Below are 23075 nucleotides of genomic sequence, written 5' to 3'. Positions count from 1 at the left end.
GTTGTAATACACGTTCAAGTTGAAGATTTTCGATTCTATTGGTAGTTAGATTATATAAATCCTTCTACAGATCACTGAGCTATGAGCTTTCAAAATACGAGAAAGGCAAACGCGCCATATAAATTATCCTCTTTGATACTCGTTTATACCAAACATTTCAGAAAAGTTTAATTGTGAACTATTTAAGAATATGTCACACAACTGAAAGTTTTATCATAAAATTGTGATCATATTTCCGATGGCATGTAGCAAGAATTATGTTGATTCGTTAGATATAACAGGAGATATTCACGATCAAAAACTTATCACTCTCTCAGAGGGTAAATTTTGAAAAGGCGCCCCATAGTAAAGTAAGTCGTATTCACGACAAAACCCTTCTTAATCCACCTAGTGGTGTGATAATGCCTTTCTTTTCTTTCATAACAGTCTCATGAAAATATATTTCGTACTTTTATTATATAGTTTCAGATACTAATTTTAACACCAATTGATTCATATTGATTCAAGTAGTTCACAAAAGTATGCTTCAGAGGAATACATGAAAATTTCGAAATCGAAAAACATTTTTTGATGCCAAAAGGCTTAGAATTGTATGAAACGTCGAGATTAAGTGTCATCTCGAAAAAAAATTTTTTTTGAAAAAATCGACTTTTTGGGACTTAGAAAAAATATCAAAATTTTTATTTTGAGATGACACTAAATTTCGATGTTTTATGTAGTTTTAAGAATTTCGGCATTAAAAAAAATTTTCGATTTTGGAAATTTCACCATTTCCCCTATGGTGCTTTTTCAAGGTGAAAAATTGTCAAACCTTTACCACCGGGCAGCACCCCTTACGCATATCGGATTTAGCTCAAATTTTGCATAAGGACATTTTTAGATGTGCTTAAACTTTTGAACACTAGCGCTTTACGAAATTGTCAAACAGACAAATTTTTATATGTTTTGCTTTTACACAATTCTTATTTGTGTTGGTCGATCGGGAAGAAATCTGTTGTGTGATTCCCGGTCGGGTCTTTCTTTTTATCCTTGAACACTGACGATAACGTTTCGTTTTGCTGGTTCTAGAGAGATAAATGTCTTCTGGTAAGACTAAAATGGCTGCTCAATCTAATCAAGTATCCTGAGATCTATTGCGGGAGGATGTTACTGCATCAACTTCATCCAATGAGACTTGTACTGATGGGATGATGGTTGGTGGTGTGATTCCACCTGTTGTAGATAATCCGGATTCAATGGATTTACTGCCATCTGATATTTCGACCGTCGATGCTGAAAAGCAAGATGCGCCGAAAAAGAAAAAGAATTTGTACAAAACCATGAGGAAGAAGTTGAATCGTCTGAAAGCTGACAGACTCGATACTTCCCCTGAGAAAAATTCAGCTTCTACTGTCGATAATCGCGTTCAAGTACTAATAGTGGACGGAATGTTTACTTCGGACTTGAAGGACGATTTACTGAGTGATATTAATGGTCTCCTTTATTCAACCCCGCCCTCCTCATTCATTCCCAGCTTCACAGGTTGTGGACTTCGGTACGGTGCTGTCTGGTTCTCTCCTGAGAACGAGGATAGTCGCGTCTGGCTCATTCAGAGGTTGGAAATGATAAATAAGAAAGCAAGGTTCAACAGGTTCGTAATTGAACCCTATAGCCTTCATCAAAATAAGATCTCGTTTAGTATTCCTTGGCATAGCAAGGAAAGCTTGGAGGCGATCGATGTTTTGAAAAGGTTAAATTTCCATAACCCGATGATTCCGGCGCTTCGATGGAGGATCCTGAAGTCAAATCCAGTGTTGCAGGTAGTCAGCTGATTATCTGCAGAATTGATTATGAGTCTCTGGATGCTCTGAAGAAGCTCGAATTCAGAATGAATTATGGATTTCACAAGGTGACAGCGCGTGTCATAAGACACAAACTGTCATCTGATAAAGTAAAACTTTAAATCTTTACGACGACACAAAGTTTTATTTTCGTGCCAATAGGCACTCATAAAGCATTCAGCATTCCTTCCGGAAAGTTTAGTGTTTTACGAGCAAAGAATAAACACCAATCTCCTTTAGGATTTGGGTGTCTCAAACTGCTTTATAACCAGCAGAGCATTCCGCATCCCTCTGGGAGTGTAGAAAAGCTTTGTACATTATTTGTGTTTTCGTGTTGTCTTACTCCCCTCCTAAACTCTCATCTCCCATATCCCTTCACATCAGGAAAATGATGATAAGACATATACAAAGGCAAGGCACAAATCTCCGATAAACGTGGGGAACGTGCCATCTAAGCCATTATGTTCTGATTCCTGACCCTATAACTCGGGAACCGGAAGTCGAATCTGAATATAATTGAAATCCAACCAATGGTACAATGAAACCTTTTATTTGAGCTTCAGTTTGGGAAAATCGATGCTGTCACCTCGGAGAAAAAATAGTAATATTTTTGCACTAACACACATCCACACCCACGTACAGGTATTGCTCAATTTGAGGAACTGAATCGAATGCTATTTGGAACAATTCTGAAATAATCGCATCATTATCAGAAAAACCTAATCAATATTTACTTTGTTGATTTTTTTTCTAGCAAGAGCCCTTCATCATGCGAGACTCAACAGCACCGAAAGGATTTAAAGGATACTGTATCGATCTACTGGATGAAATTGCTAAAATTGTAAAATTTGATTATGAAATTAGAGAAGTAGAAGATGGAAAATTTGGAAATATGAATGACAAAGGAGAGTGGAATGGAATCGTGCGAAAACTAATTGACAAGCAAGCTGATATCGGCTTAGGATCTATCTCTGTTATGGCAGAACGTGAAACAGTAATTGATTTCACTGTCCCATATTACGACTTAGTAGGAATTTCTATAATGATGCAGCTACCAAGCACACCTAGTTCATTATTCAAGTTTTTAACTGTGCTCGAAACAAATGTATGGCTTTGCATTCTGGCTGCATATTTTTTCACTAGTTTTTTGATGTGGATTTTTGACCGTTATAGTCCTTATAGTTATCAAAACAATCGTGAAAAATATGAAAATGATGATGAAAAACGAGAATTCAACATCAAAGAATGTCTGTGGTTTTGCATGACATCTCTTACACCGCAAGGAGGAGGCGAAGCTCCGAAAAATTTGTCTGGTAGATTAGTAGCAGCAACTTGGTGGTTATTCGGGTAAGTATTACAGTCCCTTCATTTAGTTTCAGGTTTTAAATTCAGTTCCAGATACAGTACCAGTTTTACTACATGACGGATTTATTTTGTACATCGTTTGCAGTGTGAGTTTCGTTTCAAACAAGGGTAGTTACATTTGCGTTCAGCTGCTGGTCGTTTGCATAGGAGCAAAACACACCGAGAAGTAAACAAAGATTGCGATAAGTTTACAAACCATCAATGCATTACTGCTGTCATGATTAGAAAATCATAAAACCAATCATTTTAACTTCTCATGAAACCATGAGCAATGAGTCTTCTCCCATGAAAATTAATCATGGTCCGAAAATGCGTTACTTGAGGAATGTATTTCTTTCAAAGTTCGTAACTCTAATTTTCACTTTGAACCCTATGCCTCAAGTGATGTGATGGATTTCTTAAAAGATTTATGGTAAGGCGAAAATCAGACAATGAAAAACAAGAACTACTTAAAATGTTTACTTGATCCTTAGGCACCCGGGTTGGCGGTTCAATTAATAGGGCACTGGTCTTACAAACCAGTTGTCGTGTGTTCGAGCTCCGACCTGGAAGGATTTGTAGTGTCAGTAGCATCGTAGCACCAGCCAATGCAATGGTTCTGTACACTCTCAATCGGCTGCGAAATCTGTAGAAACAGAAGGTCAAATTCTACTACAGGAATATATAACCAAGGCTTTGCTTTTTGATCCTTAGGCATATTTATTTCATAATTGTGTTGTTTCACTCACTGGCTGACAGGGAATTGACAAAATAAAGATAATTATCCGAAAATTAACATCACAAAAGACTAAGCACGGCTACCCTTTTCATTTGGCAACATCAACGGTACATTTTGTATGAATGTATTCTTACATATTTGATGTGACGAGAGCTAGTGTAAACCGAAATAAATTCGACTGTGAATTTGGAACACCATCTAACGAAAATCAAATTTTTTTTATTGAACCACTTTGATTAATTTGTTTCATAGATATAAAAACACTACATGGATTGGTTCACCTAAATATTGTAAATAAGACGATTTTGCAAACGATTTTTTGTAAACAAAAACAAAAAGGAAAAATCGTTCAGTGGTATTTGCAAGAACTCGACATTGAGGTTGTTTTTTTTTTTTACTATTTTCCCAAAATTATGACTCGTTTTGCTCATTCTTAGAATCGGAATTTTGTCCGTGCGCAAATTGGAAGTAAGAAAAAAACATTGTAGTGCACCGTTCGCATTGCTAACTTCGCATCAAACCAGTTTAAAAAAATCATCATTCAGCTCCTTTGCGTTAGATAAAAATTCATTGAACAGCGTTCAATAGCGAAGAAAATTCCATAATTTGGCTCTCTTGAAAGTCAGAAAAGAATTTCGAATGACATTATGATAATTTCTTTCGTTGAAAAATGCAAATCGGGAGTTTGCATAGTTATAATATTTTAGTGGACCGTTCGCAGTGCGAACTTCGCCTAAAAAAAACTGCGTCATCCACCATTGAAGCAAAATGCACTAAAACGTGAACAACGGCCGTGAAAATTCTACAAATCAGTTTTTTAAGAGCTACGAAAGTTTACAAAAACTGTTAGAATTACTTATCTGTTGAAATAAGAAAATCGGAAGGTAATTAATCAGTTTATTTTTTATTGTCATTTCTTTTACAATTCATATGACAATGTAAAGTACATTATTACGGTAGGTTCAATTTAATAATATAGTGTGTCACGAGTTTCCAATAGCAGAAAAGGTCGTTGTCGAAGAGGTCTCTCAAGAGTATACATATTTAGTCGCTCGAGTAAAGCAGGGCAGTCTACACTCCCCCTAAGCAGTTTCGCAGCAAATGATGCTAGAGCATATGCTCTTCTCAATTCCAAAGGTTCAAGATGTAGTAAACGGCAACAGTCTTCGTACAACCGGTAGCTGCGTTGGATCAGACCAAGGTGAAAATCGCAATCCAGTATTTTTTGTAATTCGATGAAGTCCGAAAGGCACATGATGATTTAAAAAAAATGTTTGTGTCGTCAGCATAAAATAATCGACAATCCGGTGGCAAAAGCAGAGATACATCAGTTATGTAGATCGAGAACAGCAGCGGGCCGAGTATGCTACCTTGCGGAAATCCGGAAAGGTTCGAAAACTCATCGGACATAACTGAACCAATTCAAACTAGAACACATCGTTTCGATAAGTAGGATCTGAACCAAAAAACTGCACAAGTAGAAACACCAAGAAATTCCAATTTCTTTGAAAGGTTTCCGTGATCTACCCGGTCGAATGCCGCCTTAAGGGCGATGCAAGCCGCATCAATCTGCAACCAGCAGTCCAAATTCCGTATACAGTTCGAAGTGAACTGCATGAGATTTCTCAGAGCCGAACGTTTTGGAAAGAAACCGTGTTGTTGAGAATCTATATAATTTTGCAGCAGGAAAACAAAATGTCGTTCACGATGATTTCAAACAGCTTGGAGGAAACTCACAAGGATGTTATTCCTCGATAGTAAACAACATTACGCTTGTCGTCTTTTTTGTGGACGGGAAACATATGGGATGACTTTCAATGCAGGAGAAACTCACTTCGCTGAACCGAGAGATTAAACAGCATTGCTAACGGACGGATTAGGGCAGCAGAACACGTTTTAGCACAGAAGATATGATTCCATCCGGACAGACAGCAAACGATAACTTTAGTCGAAGTAAGGCAGCTGTATCCATGTCGCCTGTAATGTGAGGTATGTCGAAGTTAAACACATCACGTGAAATACCAACTGTGGATTTTTCTATTTGCCTCGATGTGGCGCAGTGATCGTGAGAAACATGTTTGAAGTGTTGCGCAAATAAAACGCATTTTTCATTATCATTGCTGGCTGTTTCTTGTTCTGAGAACATAGAGCGCGGTAAACCGGTTTCGTTTCGTTTCGTTTGGGATTTCGGAGAATGCTCTCCTCGGGACGTCTTACATATCGAGTATAGAGAAAGCGATTGTAGTGGCGGTACTTATTACTGTGAATTTTTAGCTAAAAGAACAAGAGTTGCAGTATTTTCGAAGGGCAGCAGATCGAACACGCTTGAATGCACGTAAGTGACTATTAGACCAAGGTGGTTTATGTGTAGGTCGTTTAGGAAGAACAGCACAGGATACATATAGCGTACTCGATGAAGTACTCTACAGCATCGTTAACATCGGAAATTGCATCAAGAGCGTGCCAATTTGTGTGGGAGGTCCATAAGAGGTTCGATCGGCAAATAAACGGTGGTGATTGGTAAACCGGTATCGTTGGCGAGAACAAAATCCAACAAGCGAGCCTTCCGATTCAGCAGATCGTTGATTTGGTTGAGACCGTTCAGATAAAACCCGTCAAAAAGAGCACTGCAAGCAGTTGACATATGCGAATGCAATAGATCAAGCTACGGTAAGCCTTTCTCTGAGAAATGCCATTGAATACCGGGTTGGCTGTAGTCGCCAAAAAGAAGTGTAGGAGTGTAAGGAACGAAACGTGACGAAATCGTGCACAGTCAGTCTACATGTGCACATATGCTCATATAACCATTTTTCCTATCTGGTGGCAGGTTAATCACACCATACGAACAGCAATTTGTAGCAGCTTACAACCCAAAGCTGCTCAAGGGTGTCGGATATCGGAAAGGGATCAATGAAACAATTCGGTTTTTATACACAGCTATCAAGACACTACCTCCGCGAGTTTTATGACTGTTAGCCAAGGACCGATCGGTACGAAAAACGGTATACTGATGTACGAAAATCCATCTATTTTTGTCCAAAATCTACGCACGTTTTGGTAATAGATGCTGATGAACTCAGACGATGGAGTAGAGCAGTGTGGATGGCTTAAATGCATTTCAGTATCAGTAACGGCAGGATTATAAAAAACAAAAAACTCACCTGGAGTAGCATGTCGAAAGTCCCCACTACCATTACTAACCACAGGACCCGGACGATGACGATGTTGGATGTCAGCAGAGAGCACGATTGGGTCAGGTGGTAGGGGGACTTCCTCAATGCCTATTACAGGGTGTTCCGAAGCGTGTGATGAGATTGGGATGACTAAATCTTCTCTAAATCGGTAACTAACGTGATGCTAGGTGTAACTCGTTCAGAAGCACGAATTCTTCCTTGATCGACGAATTCACGGAACATAATTCCACTAGGTCAGGTAGATCAAGTGATTGTTCCTTCAACGCAGAGTCAAGTCCAATCTCTGTGGTTTGGGTATGGTAACGATGAACGTAGCAGATAAATCACTCAAGTCGATAGACTTAGTTCCACGATCTGCAGTCACTTGCACTAATTTTGGCCAATTATAGATAGGATTAGAAGTCGAACGCTCAGACACTAAATTTTCGACTGGTTTGCTTAGCGATTCGACCAGATCAAATATCTGACGAAGCTAAATAGATAGACTGGCCGAACTGGAAGGTTTGAATTCCTGATCATCCTATCTTTAATGTAAGCAGAAACGCTGCGACCGTTCAGCTCAGCTCTGAATTTTGAGCAAACAAAAATCGTTTTATTCTGATTGAACAGTTCCCTGTCTGAGCAATTGTTAAATCCGCAATACTGTTGACTAATGTGGAAGAAATCATCACAAATGCCACAACGCACCAGCTCCAGATCGTTGATTAGCAAGTGACACTTTCCGCACAATTATTGCCTATCTCATATAGAAAGGTTATGCAATCACTGTAAAAATCGACTTTTTAACCGAGACCCGGAGGGCCGAATGTCATATACTATTTGACTCAACTCGCCAAACTGAGCAAATGTCTGTGCGTGTGTATGTGTCTATGTATGTAACAAAAATATGCACTCACTTTGCTCAGAGATGGCTGAACCAATTTTCACAAAGATAAGATTCAAATGAAGGGTCTCATGGTCCCATAGCCTGCTAATGAATTTCACCCCGATCCGACCTCCGATTCCGGAGATATATTGTGATATGTACCAAAAATTGGAAAAATATGCACTTTTTGAAAGACGGCTGATCCGCTTTTTACAAACTAAGATTCAAATGAAAGGTCTAATGGTGCCACTTCCTGCTATTGAATTTCATTTGGATTCGACTTCCGATTCCGGAGTTACATGGTAATATGTGAAAATTAGACAAAAAGTTTGCACTAAATTTTCTCTAGAACTATGATAACGGGAAAATTACCAATTCCATAAGTATTTTTTCATGAACGACGGTCAAAAACAGGTACAAACCCCAACTGTCTGATGAATTCTTCTAGTTTACAAAGCTTGTTAGTTTGTGGGCATAAAAACATAGTTCGGCACTACTGCTCCCCCCTTTTCCTGTTCCGGAAGCACCGAAAGTGGTGAAGAAAATTCCAAAAGCATCGCAGAGAAATCGAAGTGAGTTCTATCACGACTCTCTGCGATGCTTGAACCGATTTTCGCAAATCTTGATTTGAATTGAAGCTCATATTATCTTTAAAACTATTGTGGAATTTCATCCGGATCCGACTTCCGGTTCCGCAGTTACAGGGCGATGAATGTCGAAGTGTTCAAATCGCCATATAGAATGACAATATGTATAACACCGAAAGCAGAAGAAAACTCAAAACGAACGATGCGTGCTTTGCATGGACGCTATGAAGAAATCGAAACGGTTACTGATGTTTGCTACTGGTGTGATATTGGTAAAAGACAGTGCTGCAGTTGATAAAAATTTTAGACAAGTGCGACCGAAAGAACCTGTTCGCAGATCAGCTCAAAACTACACTTATATAGTCTTCTCTAAATTATTATATATTTATTGTTAGTATTATTATTATTATTATTATTATTATGTTTTGAACATCTCTACCATTAGTACTAAAACATTAAAGCTTGATAAGTAAGATTATATATGAGAGCGAACGAACGAAAGCGAAGAGTGATAGCTTATAAGAATGTAATTGCTGTGTGATCAGTAGCCACCCGTTAGCGGTCAGATAAGGATTGGAGCAATAAACGTTTGATTTTCGTTAAATAGAGGGTATAAATAAAGGCTGTAATTTCTTTGCATAATATTCGGAGGTTTGTTTGAATTTGCAACCGGTTATAATCATTTATGCTGTGCAACGTAGTCAACGGTTCTACAAAATGCTCAACCTACGAACCAGCTGAAACATTGGTGCCGTGACCAGGATGGACGGTTGAGCGTCACTTCTTTTGTGTAACCATCAATTGTTCTGGATAAAAGGAATTATTCTCAACAACATCGACATTTTGCTGGCACTTCAATTAAAACTGGAGCAGATCACCCTGAAATATTTCAACGGATGCTGTGACCAACCAGACTATATCTTAAATGCGCGAATAGTCCACGATAGGAGAAACCTGATTATTGTTTCAAGGCCCATAGTATTGAGCCACAGGCATCATATTGAATTAAGCGGGTGTTCAAGGTGATTACAGGACAACTTCGCCCAATACATCAGTCGAATTGGAGATATTATACTTACATACTTTAGCAATACAAGGCATATTTGGTACAGGCCTCAGTGGGTATGGCAGAACGGTTGGCTAAGGAAAAAATCAAAAAGCGGGAGCGCATGTTTGCGTCGTTGAAGCGGCATGTTCAATTTTTGGAATCGTATAATGCGGAAACACAGAGCGGGCAGGTTCAGAGCAGGTTGGAAAAATTGGAAAAGAAGTTAGTCGAATTTGAAGAGCTTCAGGAAGAGATAGCCGAATTGGATCAAAATGGAGAATACGAAGAAGAAAATAACCGAGTGTATGATCGATTCGAAAACCAATATTATGAGATTCGCGCAGAATTATTAGAGAAACTGGCATCATCTCATGTACAGCTCTCAGCGAACTTGGATAGCACTATAATACGGAACAACAATTCCTTTGGTTTACATACTAGTGTTCGTTTGCCGCAAATCTCATTGCCGGATTTCGATGGAGACTACCGGGGATGGTTATCGTTTAAATCTACTTATGAATCCCTTATCCATGAATCTGTTGAGCTCAACAACGTTCAGAAGTTTCATTATTTAAAATCGGCATTAAGAGGGGAAGCTGCTAATCTCATTGAATCTTTGACGATCACGAGTGAGAATTACGACATTGCTTGGAACACAATTACTAAGAGATACTCGAACGAATATTTGCTCAAGAAACGGCATCTTCAAGCATTGATGGAATATCCGAAGATCGAAAAAGAATCCGCGGTTGCAATTCATGGTCTAGTCGATGAATTCGAACAGCGATTAAAAATACTAAAGCAGTTAGGTGAAACTACAGACAGCTGGGGTGCTCTAATAATTCATTGGATGTGTTCAAAATTAGATGGTCATTCTTTACAACTTTGGGAAGATTATGCAGCATCAGTTGATATTCCTACTTTCGAGATTTTAGTGGCCTTTTTAGAAAAACGAACACGCGTCTTAGATGCTGTCTCAGCTAACGCTTTTGAAACCAGTAATTATTCGTCCAAGTCATTGTTAAAACGAAACAAGTTAGCTATTAACGCTGCCACTGGCAATGAGAGAGCCAATACGAAGTGTGTTTGCTGTGGTGTTAGTCATTACTTGGCGAGATGTGCGAAATTTCTTAGCTTGAGTCAAAAGGAAAAATTAGATTTTGTTAATAGTAAACGGCTATGCAGTAATTGCCTTCGAGAAGGACATTGGGTACGGGAATGCAACTCAACTTTCTTCTGTAGAACCTGTGGTAAGAAACACCATTCTCTCATCCATCCTGGTTTTCCGCTGAGTAGCAGAGCAATAAATAATACGACAGATATGCAGCTATCCAGAGGACCAGACGTGCAGTCGTCATCCAATTTAGTTACTAGTGAACTGGAGACTGAGCAACTGGAAATAACGGAAGCTGATGCAATTGGAATATATAATGCTGGTCTAAACAGTGGCGTTACAAGTGTGTTTTTGTCCACGGTTGTTTTGCAAGTGCGAGATAAAAATGGGAATAAACAACTAGCAAGGGCGCTTCTCGATAATGGATCTCAAGCCAATATGATGAGTGAGCGACTATGTCAAATGTTGGGGTTGAAACGTCGCTCTGTTAATGTTCCGATTTGCGGGGTTGGACAGTCTGAATTACGATCTAAGCATGCAGTTAGCACGGTTATTAGCTCTCGAGTAACGAAATTCTCTACAAAAGTAGATTTTTTGATTTTGAAACGGGTCACTTCTGAGTTACCGACCTATACAGTAGCAGTGGATCATTGGAAAATACCAGAACACCTTCAGATGGACGATCCAGACTTTAATATGAGCAGTAGGATTGATTTATTGATTGGGGCGGAACATTTCTATCAATTTATGTATGATCGCGAAGGCCGACATATCGCTTTAGGCCCGGATTGTCCTGTACTAGTAGACACTGTTTTTGGTTGGATTGTATCGGGAAGAGGTACAAGTAGGAATGAACAACCAATCCAATGCTATCTGGCCACTGCACCAGAGAAGCTTGAGAATATTCTAGAAAGGTTTTGGAAGGTAGAAAGCACTGAAGATAAACCCACATGGACTAAGGAGGAGCAGGATTGTGAGGCGCACTTTGTCAACACACATGGACGTTTAAGTGATGGTAGATACTTTGTACGTTTACCGAAGCATTTAAATTTTAGCAGAATGTTGGGCGAATCTAAAGCCGCTGCACTTGTAAGGTTTTCTAAATTGGAAAAACGATTGCAACTGAACCCTGAGATGAAATGTCAATATCACGCATTTATGCAGGAATACTTGGACTTGGGACACATGAAAAAACTAGCCGTTCCGGTGACTGATGCCGTGAACGATATTCAGCCGAATGCATATTATTTACCCCATCATGCCGTGGTGAAGGAATCGAGCACTACAACAAAAATGCGCGTCGTCTTCGATGGGTCGGCGCGCACAGACAGCGGATTTGCATTGAATGATGTTCTTCTTAAGGGACCGTTGATTCAAGATGATCTATTAAGTCTCCTTGTGCGGTTTCGTAAGCATGAGGTGGCGCTTGTTGGTGATATTGAGAAGATGTATAGACAAGTAAGCTTACATCAGGACGATACGCATTTTCAACGGATTTTATGGAGATTTTCGCCTAACGAACCCATTGGAATCTATGAGCTGTTAACTGTGACCTATGGATTAACACCATCATCCTTCTTAGCAATTAGATCACTACACCAACTTGCAAATGATGAGGGCTCTCTCTATCCCCTAGCGAGTGTCGCTTTGGTTTATGATTTTTATGTAGACGACTACATAGGGGGAGCAGCTACTGTGTCTGAAGCCATTCAATTACGGATGGAGTTGGATGAGCTTCTGTCGAAGGGAGGTTTCACTCTAAGGAAATGGTGTTCGAATCGTTCGGAAGATCTGGCTGATGTACCCAAAGAGCAACTTGGAACGAGCTTATCAATCTCATTTGAGCCATTTCTGAATGAAGAAGTTAAGGCCTTGGGGATTACTTGGGAGCCTAAAACGGATGATTTACGATTCGTTTACAACATTGGAAATCAGAGTAATAAATGGACTAGGAGGAATATTCTATCCACCATTGCTAAACTTTTTGATCCCCTTGGTTTGATTTCACCAATTGTTATTGTGGCAAAAATTTTGATGCAAGAAATCTCCTTGTTGCAGTCTAGCTGGGACGCTCCTGTACCAACATTACTAGAAAAGAGATGGTTGAATTTTTATACTCAGCTGAAGGGATTGGCAGAGCTTCGAATCAGCAGATTTGCATTCATCCCAAGTTGGACTAACGTTCAATTTCATTGTTTCGCAGATGCCTCGGAATCAGCCTATGGATCCTGTTTCTATGTACGCTCAGAAGATAAAGCAGGCAACATTCGCATTGAGTTGATATCATCTAAATCTCGCGTTGCTCCACTAAAAAGACTGACCCTTCCCCGTTTAGAGCTATGTGCAGCAAAGGAAGCAGCTTGCTTGTATGCAAAAGTGGCCAAAGCGCTCCATTTAACTGAGATTAGATGTACCTTCTGGTCAGATTCCACTATAGTATTACATTGGTTAAATGCCCCGCCGAATACATGGAAGACCTTCGTGGCCAATCGAGTTTCCTCGATTCAAACCATTACTCATGGTCATCGTTGGCAGCATATCTCTGGTAAAGAAAACCCTGCTGATTTAGTATCTCGCGGAATGTCAGTTAGTGAATTTGTGGAGAGCTCTTTTTGGAAAAGTGGACCCCCATGGTTGAAAGCTTATGAGGAGACCTATTCGTCACAAACTCCCGACGTAAGCGGAAGTCATTCTGAGGAAGAATTGGAAGTTCGTGTACTGACACATTCTGTCGTTTCCCAAAGGGAGCCCAACATATTGTTTTTGTTGCGATCTTCATTAGAACCGTTTTTACGCATAGTGGCATATTGCATCCGTTTTTGTCGTAACTGTCGAAATTCAAAGCAACGTAATCTTACCCCTTTTTTGACAGTTGAGGAAATTTCAGAGGCAAAATTGGCAATGATTAAACTAGCTCAAACTGAATGTTTCCAAGAAGAACTTAAGCATCTACGTAAACATCGATTGGTCCAAAAGGGATCTACGCTCAGGCTACTTCATCCGTTTCTGGACGATAACGGGGTTATCAGAGTTGGTGGTCGTTTGCGCAATTCCGAATATGAATATGAAGCCAAACATCCAGCTATCATACCCAGTGCACATCCGTTCACGAGTTTGCTTGTAGACTATTTTCATCGTATAACTGTCCACGGAGGACGTCAATTAACGTTAGCAGTAATGCGACAGGAATTTTGGCCTATACATGGCAAGCGAGTAGTTAATTCAGAACTTCGGAACTGTTATCGCTGTTTTCGTTCCAACCCAGTACCCATTCAGCAACCCATGGGCCAGCTTCTAGGTTTAAGAGTTCGTCCAAGCAGACCATTTACAATTGTAGGTGTTGACTACTGTGGCCCTTTCTATTTGAAACCTGCGCATCGTTGTGCGGCAGCTTCGAAAGCATATATCGCTGTTTTCGTCTGTTTTACTACAAAGGCAATACATTTGGAAATTGTTAGCGATTTATCGACGGTTGGATTTATTTCTGCTTTTCGTCGCTTCATTGGACACCATGGAGTACCAACTGAGATTCATTCGGACAACGCAAAAAATTTCTCTGGTGCGCACCACGAACTAAACGAACTATATGGTATTTTGAATAACGAGGCAAGCCGAAACTGCATAGGTCGCAACTTTTCTCAACAAGGAATTTTATGGAAATTTATCCCACCCAGAGCTCCCAATTTTGGTGGACTATGGGAGGCAGCGGTTCGTTCTGTGAAAACATCATTGAAAAAGGAAATCGGTACTAATCAGCTCAGCCTTGAAAATTTCTCCACGCTTCTAGTACAAATAGCTGCTGCATTGAACTCCAGACCACTTGCCCCGCTATCTGATGATCCATCAGATTTAGAGGCTCTCACCCCCGCACATTTCCTAATAGGCTCTGCTATGAAAGCCTTACCTGAAACAGATCTTCGTAGCATTCCCACAAACCGTTTAGCCCACTACCAGCAACGACAACAAATGTTTCAACATTTCTGGCAACGTTGGAGCAGAGAGTATCTCACAGAGCTTCAAACCGCTAATAAAAATCATCAGTCAACTTCAATTCGTGTTGGTGACGTCGTGGTGCTACGAGAGGACAATCTGTCACCTCTATGCTGGCCTTTGGCTAGGATCATCGCAGTTCATCCCGGCTCTGATGGCGTAGTAAGAGTGGTAACCGTGAAAACCATCAATGGAATATACAAACGGCCCGTATCCCGAATTTGTCCTTTGCCATCTGCAGAAGTTTTAAACGATCCACCAGGAACGTTAGGCGAGAAGCAGAATGATAATTAGTTTTATTTTTTTTTTTTTTTTTTTTTGAATTGATTGTTGTTGCTTTGTTAGTAATGTTGTTTTATCGATGTATATTGTTGAAGCTAGTTCAAGGGGGGCAGTAATGTTCGCAGATCAGCTCAAAACTACACTTATATAGTCTTCTCTAAATTATTATATATTTATTGTTAGCATTATTATTATTATTATTATTATTATTTTTTGAACATCTCTACCATTAGTACAAAAACATTAAAGCTTGATAAGTAAGATTATATATGAGAGCGAACGAACGAAAGCGAAGAGTGATAGCTTATAAGAATGTAATTGCTGTGTGATCAGTAGCCACCCGTTAGCGGTCAGATAAGGATTGGAGCAATAAACGTTTGATTTTCGTTAAATAGAGGGAAGAAATAAAGGCTGTAATTTCTTTGCATAATATTCGGAGGTTTGTTTGAATTTGCAACCGGTTATAATCATTTATGCTGTGCAACGTAGTCAACGGTTCTACAAATTGCTCAACCTACGAACCAGCTGAAACAGAACCGTTGGAACCAAAACGTTAAAAAAATAGCGATTGGCTTTTGCCTAACTTCATGAGGAGACCGAACGGTGTTGGTTTAAGTGCCCAGCTAAATGAGACCCTACGGGTGGGTACTGTCTGTTTCTGAGTTTCGGCCGAGACGGTCCAACGTGATCCAGGTAATCTTAAAAATCCACCAACACCCCAAAAAACACTCGCTGAAAGCTAAAATCGTTACAAGAGGGCCTGGCGGGAAAATGAGATTGACTCAAATGGTATCTTTCATCACTGGTAAAGATATGAACATCCCCACTGCTCCAGTTCGTCGTAAATTGGGGAGTGTAAACACACTTCAGAAGTAGAATCGATCGAATATCGTGAGAATCCCTCCACCAGAAAACACCATTCCACTTAACAAAACACCGCGTTTAATACTCAGATCTAAATTCTACATCATTTATTCACAAAAAATAGCATGTTTCATCATCTTCCTGATGGGATTCGAACTCTGAACTCTCTACATGTCAGCTTGCTTTTCGTGCGGTGCTCTAACTGATCATACTACTTATATTTCTGTCTCTCTACCTTCTCAAAGCATAATCTATTCCATTCTAACTTTTCGTGTGTTCATCCGAAAATGAGTGATCTGTTCACGGTGCGTGCATTATATACGTATTTGTGCGGGTGAGAACAGCGGATTCATCGCCGACCTAGGATTTTCACCAAGAGGAAATTCACCAGAGTAAAAAATAATGGTTTCGATCCCAGACCTTTACGTGATCAGGCAATGACGGCGGTTTACCTCATGGGACCAATTAGGCGATTCTTCATAGATTTGATCATGCGCATGTCAAGAAAAAAAATTTTTTTTTAACAATCGACATCGGTAAGACGAAGGTGCCTATCACAGCAGAGGCTGTAGTATAGGCATTAAATAAAAGTGATAAAAAGTAGCATCCCCGCAAGTGAGTTCTGCCTGTGCACCGGTTTTGTATCGGTATCAACAGTAGACGCTATTGTGCTATCCTCGGACAGCAGTTATTTCTATTGTTTGCTACCCGCATCGCAGCAGCCAAATCCTGAGTCAAGGTCACGCTGAAGCACAACGAAGGAGTGAAGGAGCAACTCACCTAACAGCTTACCGTGACATATTGTTAAGTATTTTCTCAAACTTTTTCTTTCAACTTTTACTATTCATATATTTTCTTTTCATTTTATTTCTTTCTTTCTCATTTCAAGTGCGGGAGACTTCTTTACTCCCGCACTTTAAATATGAATATTGATGACAGTGGGGGTGTCTCGGAGGAGGGCGAAGCTGAACGAATGAACGAAGAACATTTAGAGGCTGAGTTTGCTTCCGAGATGCCATCTACCCCTCCTATACCATCTCCCCCTCCGATACCATCTCCCTCTCCGATGCCATCTCCCTCTCCGATGCCTCCATCTCCCTCTAAGATATTGCCTGCCCGCCAAAAAGTTTACCAAGACGATGGCTCGGGGGGTCCGTGGGTGGTATACTTCCGGCCCAAATTAAAGTCTCTCAGAGTTTTAAATATTGCTCGGGACCTGGAAAAACATTACTCGGCAATAAAAACAATAGATAAGGTTTCGCCAAACAAGTTACGCGTTGTTGTGTCCGACCTGAAGCAAGCAAACGCGATTGCTACCAGCGAGTTGTTCACGAAGGAGTACCGCGTGTACGTCCCGTCTCATGTGGTGGAGATCGACGGTGTGGTCCGTGACGAAAGTCTGACAATCGAAGATCTGATGAAGGACGGGGTAGGCCGTTTCAAAAACCCCGACCTTCATCCAGTGAAAATTTTGGAGTGCAAGCAATTGCACTCCAAATCGATAGATGGTAAATTTTACCAATCGGACTCATTTCGCGTGACTTTTGCCGGATCTGCACTTCCAAATTATTTGGTAGTGAGTGGAGTTCGTCTACCTGTTCGGCTGTATGTACCGCGGGTAATGCATTGTACAAGCTGCAAACAGTTAGGTCATACGGCAACCTATTGTTGCAACAAACTGCGATGCGGCAAATGCGGAGAGGCCCATGAGGACGATCTCTGCAGAAGAGCAGTGGAAAAGTGTTGCTACTGCGGGGAGAATCCTCATGATCTTTCGGTGTGCCCTACGTACATACAGCGTGCGGAGAAATTGAAGCGATCCGTGAAAGAACGTTCTAAACGTTCTTATGCGGAAATCTTAAAAAGAACCACTCCATCGACCCCTGAGAACCCGTTTGCAATCTTGCCAGTTGAAGAGGATACCTCTGACGACCCAGACGAAGGACCTTCCTACACACAGGTTGAAGGAAGCAGGAAAAGACAAAATCTGGCTTCTCCCAAGCTTCCTCGTAAGGGCCTCAGACTGTCCTCTTCGTCACAAAAGAACCAAACGGAAACAAAAAGTGCTGACTCAAAACCGAAGCAAACACCTCCTGGGTTCAAAAAACTTAGGGATGATAAGGAGTACCCAGCACTTCCTGGGGCATCAAAAAACCCGAATGACCCCAAAGCACAACCAGAAAATCCAACAAACGCTGGATTATTGAAATTTTCTGATATCGTGGACTGGATATTAACAGCCTTCAATATTACTGATCCTCTGAAAAGCTTCCTAACTGCTCTACTGCCAACAGTAAGGACATTTTTAAAACAGTTGACTGAACAATGGCCCCTCCTTGCAGCGATCGTATCTTTTGATGGATAATTTACCACTGAGAATCGAAGATATGATCATTGTGCTTCAGTGGAATTGCAGAAGTATCATCCCAAAACTTGATTCTTTCAAACACTTAATACATACTCATAATTGCGATGTATTCTCCTTGAGTGAAACTTGGCTTACTTCTAACATCAACCTCGACTTCCATAATTTTAACATAATCCGCCTGGACCGAGAAGACTCTTATGGAGGGGTACTTTTAGGGATTAAAAAGTGCTATTCATTTTATCGTATTAACCTCCCCTCGACACCGGGAATTGAAGTTGTTGCTTGCCAAATTAATATTAAAGGCAAAGATCTATGTATAGCTTCTATCTACATTCCTCCCAGAGTCTCGATAGGGCATCGTCGGCTTGCAGACATCATAGAACTTCTTCCTTCACCGCGGCTGGTTTTAGGGGACTTTAACTCGCATGGTACAGTATGGGGCTGCTTATATGATGATAATCGTTCTTCGTTAATCCAAGATCTGTGTGACAACTTCAATTTGACAATTCTAAACACGGGAGAAATGACACGGAACCCTAGACCACCAGCACAACCAAGTGCGCTGGATTTATCCCTTTGCTCGACTTCGCTACAGTTAGATTGCAAGTGGAAGGTAATCTGTGATCCTCACGGTAGCGATCACTTGCCGATCATAGTTTCTATCACCAACCGTGGAAGACCATCGGAAACAATCAATGTTTCGTACGATTTCACACGAAACATTGATTGGAAACGTTACGCGAGCTCGATATCTGAGAAACTAGAAACATCACAGGAGCTTCCTCCGGAGGAAGAGTATACATTTTTGGCTGGCTTGATTCTTGACACCGCAATTCAAGCTCAGACGAAACGAGTACCTAGCGCGCAAACTAGTATGCGTTCTCCCAACCCATGGTGGGACAAAGAGTGCTCAGAGCTGAAAACGAAAAAAGCTTCAGCCTTCATCTCGTTTAGAAAGAACGGAACTCCAGATAATTATCGGAAATACGCGGCGTTAGAATTTCAAATGAAAAGTCTTATTAAAGCTAAGAAACGCGGTTACTGGCGAAGGTTTGTTGACGGATTAACGAGAGAAACAGCAATGAGCACTCTTTGGAATACGGCCCGTCGCATGCGCAATCGAAATCACGCGAACGAAAGCGAGGAATATTCTAACCGCTGGATATTTGATTTCGCTAAGAAAGTATGTCCTGATTCTGTTCCGGAACAGAAGATATCCCGCGTCGCGACATTGAATACAAACGAAACACCGTTTTCGATGGTAGAGTTCTCGCTTGCGCTCTTGTCGTGTAACAATAGAGCCCCGGGGTTAGACAGAATTAAATTCAACTTGTTGAAAAATCTGCCCGACTCTGCCAAAAGGCGCTTGTTGAATTTATTCAACAAGTTCCTCGAGGGTAATATTGTCGCACACGAATGGAGAGAAGTGAGAGTTATTACTATTCAAAAACCTGGAAAACCAGCCTCCGATCACAATTCGTATCGGCCGATTGCTATGCTTTCCTGTATCCGGAAATTGTTGGAGAAAATGATTCTCTTCCGTCTAGACAATTGGGTCGAAACAAATGGATTGCTTTCAGGTACACAATTTGGGTTCCGCAGGGGCAAAGGAACGAACGATTGTCTAGCGTTGCTCTCAACAGAAATTCAAATGGCATTTGCTCGTAAAGAACAAATGGCATCAGTTTTCCTCGACATCAAGGGGGCATTCGATTCAGTTTCCATTAACGTTCTATCTGAGAAGTTGCATCAGCATGGTCTTTCACCAGTTTTGAACAACTTTTTATATAATCTATTGTCCGAGAAACACATGCATTTTGAGCATGGTGATTTGACGACAAAGCGATTCAGTTACATGGGTCTTCCTCAGGGCTCATGCTTAAGCCCCCTTTTATACAACTTTTACGTAAATAACATTGATGAATGTATCAACACATCTTGCACGCTAAGACAACTTGCCGACGACAGTGTTGTGTCCATTATAGGACCCAAAGCTGCCGATCTCCAAGGACCATTGCAAGGTACCCTCGACAACTTGTCGACATGGGCTTTTCAAATGGGTATCGAGTTCTCTACGGAGAAAACTGAGCTGGTTGTATTTTCAAGGAAGCGAGAACCTGCGCAATTACAGCTTCAACTAGGGGGTGAAACCATAGCTCAGGTTTTCACATTTAAATATCTCGGGGTCTGGTTCGATTCCAAAGGTACCTGGGGATGTCACATTAGGTATTTGAAACGAAAATGCCTACAGAGAATCAATTTCCTTCGTACAATAACCGGAACTTGGTGGGGCTCTCACCCAGGAGATCTGATCAGGTTGTACAAAACGACGATATTGTCAGTAATGGAATATGGATGTTTCTGTTTCCGCTCCGCTACGAATATTCATTTCATTAAACTGGAAAGAATTCAGTATCGTTGTTTACGTATTGCCTTGGGTTGCATGCAATCAACCCATACGATGAGTCTTGAAGTGCTGGCGGGCGTCTTACCGTTGAAAAACAGGTTCTGGGATCTCTCATATCGACTGCTAATCCGATGCGACATTTTGAATCCGATGGTGATAGAAAACTTTGAAAAGCTCGTCGAGCTTAATTCACAAACCCGTTTTATGTCCTTGTATTTTGACTACATGGCTCAGAATATAAATCCTTCTTCGTTTGTTCCCAATCGTGTTCATTTTGTGGATACTTCTAATTCTACTGTGTTTTTCGACACATCCATGAAAGAGGAAATTCGTGGAATCCCGGATCCTGTACGCCCTCAAGAGATCCCAAAAATTTTTAATAATAAATTTAAAGAAGTCGACTGTAATAAAATGTTTTACACTGACGGATCATATCTAGACGGGTCCACTGGCTTCGGTATATTCAATGTAAATTTCACCGCTTCCTATAAACTCAGTGATCCAGCTTCAGTTTACGTCGCAGAACTAGCTGCAATTCAGTATACCCTTGAGATCATTGATACTCTGCCCACAGATCACTACTTCATTGTATCGGACAGTCTCAGTTCCATTGAGGCTCTCCGTTCAGTGAAGCCTGGAAAGCACTCACCGTATTTCCTGGGAAAAATACGGGAACAATTGAGTGCTTTATCTGCAAAATCATGCCAGATTACCTTGGTTTGGGTCCCCTCACATTGTTCCATACGGGGCAATGAGAGGGCGGACTCGTTAGCCAAGGTGGGCGCACTAGAAGGTGATATCTATGAAAGACCAATCTGCTTCAATGAATTTTTCAGTTGCTGTCGTCAGAAAACTCTAGCCAGCTGGCAGAATACATGGAATAGTGGAACTCTGGGACGATGGTTACACTCAATAGTCCCACAGGTATCGACGAAAGCTTGGTTTCGGGGGTTAGACGTGAGCCGAGACTTTATTCGTGTAATGTCAAGGCTCATGTCTAATCATTATATGTTGAGCGCGCATCTCCGTCGTGTGGGGCTCGCTGAGAGTGGTGTCTGCGTTTGCGGTGAGGATTATCATGACATCGAACATGTTGTTTGGACATGTGTCGAGTATTGTGATGCCAGGTCCCAACTCATAGGTTCCCTTCGGGCCCGAGGTATACCACCCTTCGTACCAGTCCGCGACGTCTTGGCAACTCGAAATCTTCCTTATATGACTCTCATCTATAACTTCTTGAAAACTATCAATGCTCAAATTTAGTGCTCTCCCTATCTCTTTCTCGTCTACAGCTCTACCGCACTCTTCTTTACGTTGCTGGAAGTATGGCCTGTGTAAACGATGCTTCGGAGCATGCACCTGCCTTGAACTGACTGAGTTGCTGGAAGCTACCCAAAAACGTCACATCAACGTCAGAACACACCAACGAAGCATCCCAATCCAGAATAATCTCTTCATTGCTACAAGCTGAAAAACATGAAGATTCATCGAACGCAAAATGTGTCTAAAAGATGTATGCCACAAACCAATGATGTATTCAAATTTCAATACAATACTGTGTAGGTCCCACCCTCCCTATGTCCCCTTACTAACTGGGGAGTATGCCGCCCCGTAATACGGCATCCCTTTCTCTCCCCCTAACAACAAGACAATCGGCCACGTTAAGCTAAAGCAAATGAGCCTAATAAAAATTTTATTTGAAAAAAAAAAAGGGAGACACGGAACAAAAACTAAACCACTCCTGCCTCTTCCACGATCTAGAAGTGGACGACTTAATCTTTTGTCTTGAATACGACTTACTTTACTATGGGGTGCCTTTTCAAAATTTACCCTCTGAGAGAGTGATAAGTTTTTGATCGTGAATATCGCTTGTTGTATCTAACGAATCAAGAAAATTTTTGCTACATGCCATCGGGAATATGATCACAATTTTATGATAAAATTTTCAGTTGTGTGACATAATCTCAAATAATTCAAAATTAAACTTTTCTGAAATGTTTGGTATAAACGAGTATCAAAGAGGATAATTCATAAGGCGCGTTTGCCTTCTCGTATTTTTAAAGCTCATAGCTCAGTGATCTGTGAAAGGATTTATATAATCTAACTACCAATAGAATCGAAATTTTTCAACTTAAAAGTGTATAGCAAAAGCATTAAAGTATTTCAATAGTACACTATTGAAAAACCAGTTTCATTTGACCCATGTCAAAACCAGCCAATCAGAACGTGTTCTGAGGAAGAGAACAAAATATCTGCTGCTGTACAACAAATCGTTCGAGAAAAATGTTCCGAAAAGTGGTGAATATCGTAGTGAGTTCCTCAATTTGGTCCTTTTGAATGCTAGAAACGAATCCCTACAGCATATTGATATTTGATTTCAATAAATTATGCAAATCCGAAATGAAATAATCAACATTAAAATTCTGTATGCGGCTATTTCTATAGCCGTTAGG

At 40.7% G+C, this 23075-nt stretch overlaps 1 protein-coding gene across 1 annotated transcript in view; it reads left to right on the top strand.

Annotated features, from left to right (window-relative positions):
• Positions 1-23075, top strand: part of LOC131433642 (ionotropic receptor 25a) — a 348320-nt gene that overhangs the window by 250226 nt on the left and 75019 nt on the right. The window contains exon 7 of the mRNA XM_058600129.1: positions 2575-3167. Within this exon, the coding sequence (XP_058456112.1) occupies positions 2575-3167 (593 nt within the window). The remainder of the gene's footprint in view (positions 1-2574; positions 3168-23075) is intronic.

The sequence above is a fragment of the Malaya genurostris genome, chromosome 3, assembly GCF_030247185.1.
Source record: "Malaya genurostris strain Urasoe2022 chromosome 3, Malgen_1.1, whole genome shotgun sequence".
NCBI lineage: Eukaryota > Metazoa > Arthropoda > Insecta > Diptera > Culicidae > Malaya > Malaya genurostris.
Note: the sequence above shows the minus strand (reverse complement) of the source record. Positions and strands in the feature narration are given on the sequence as shown.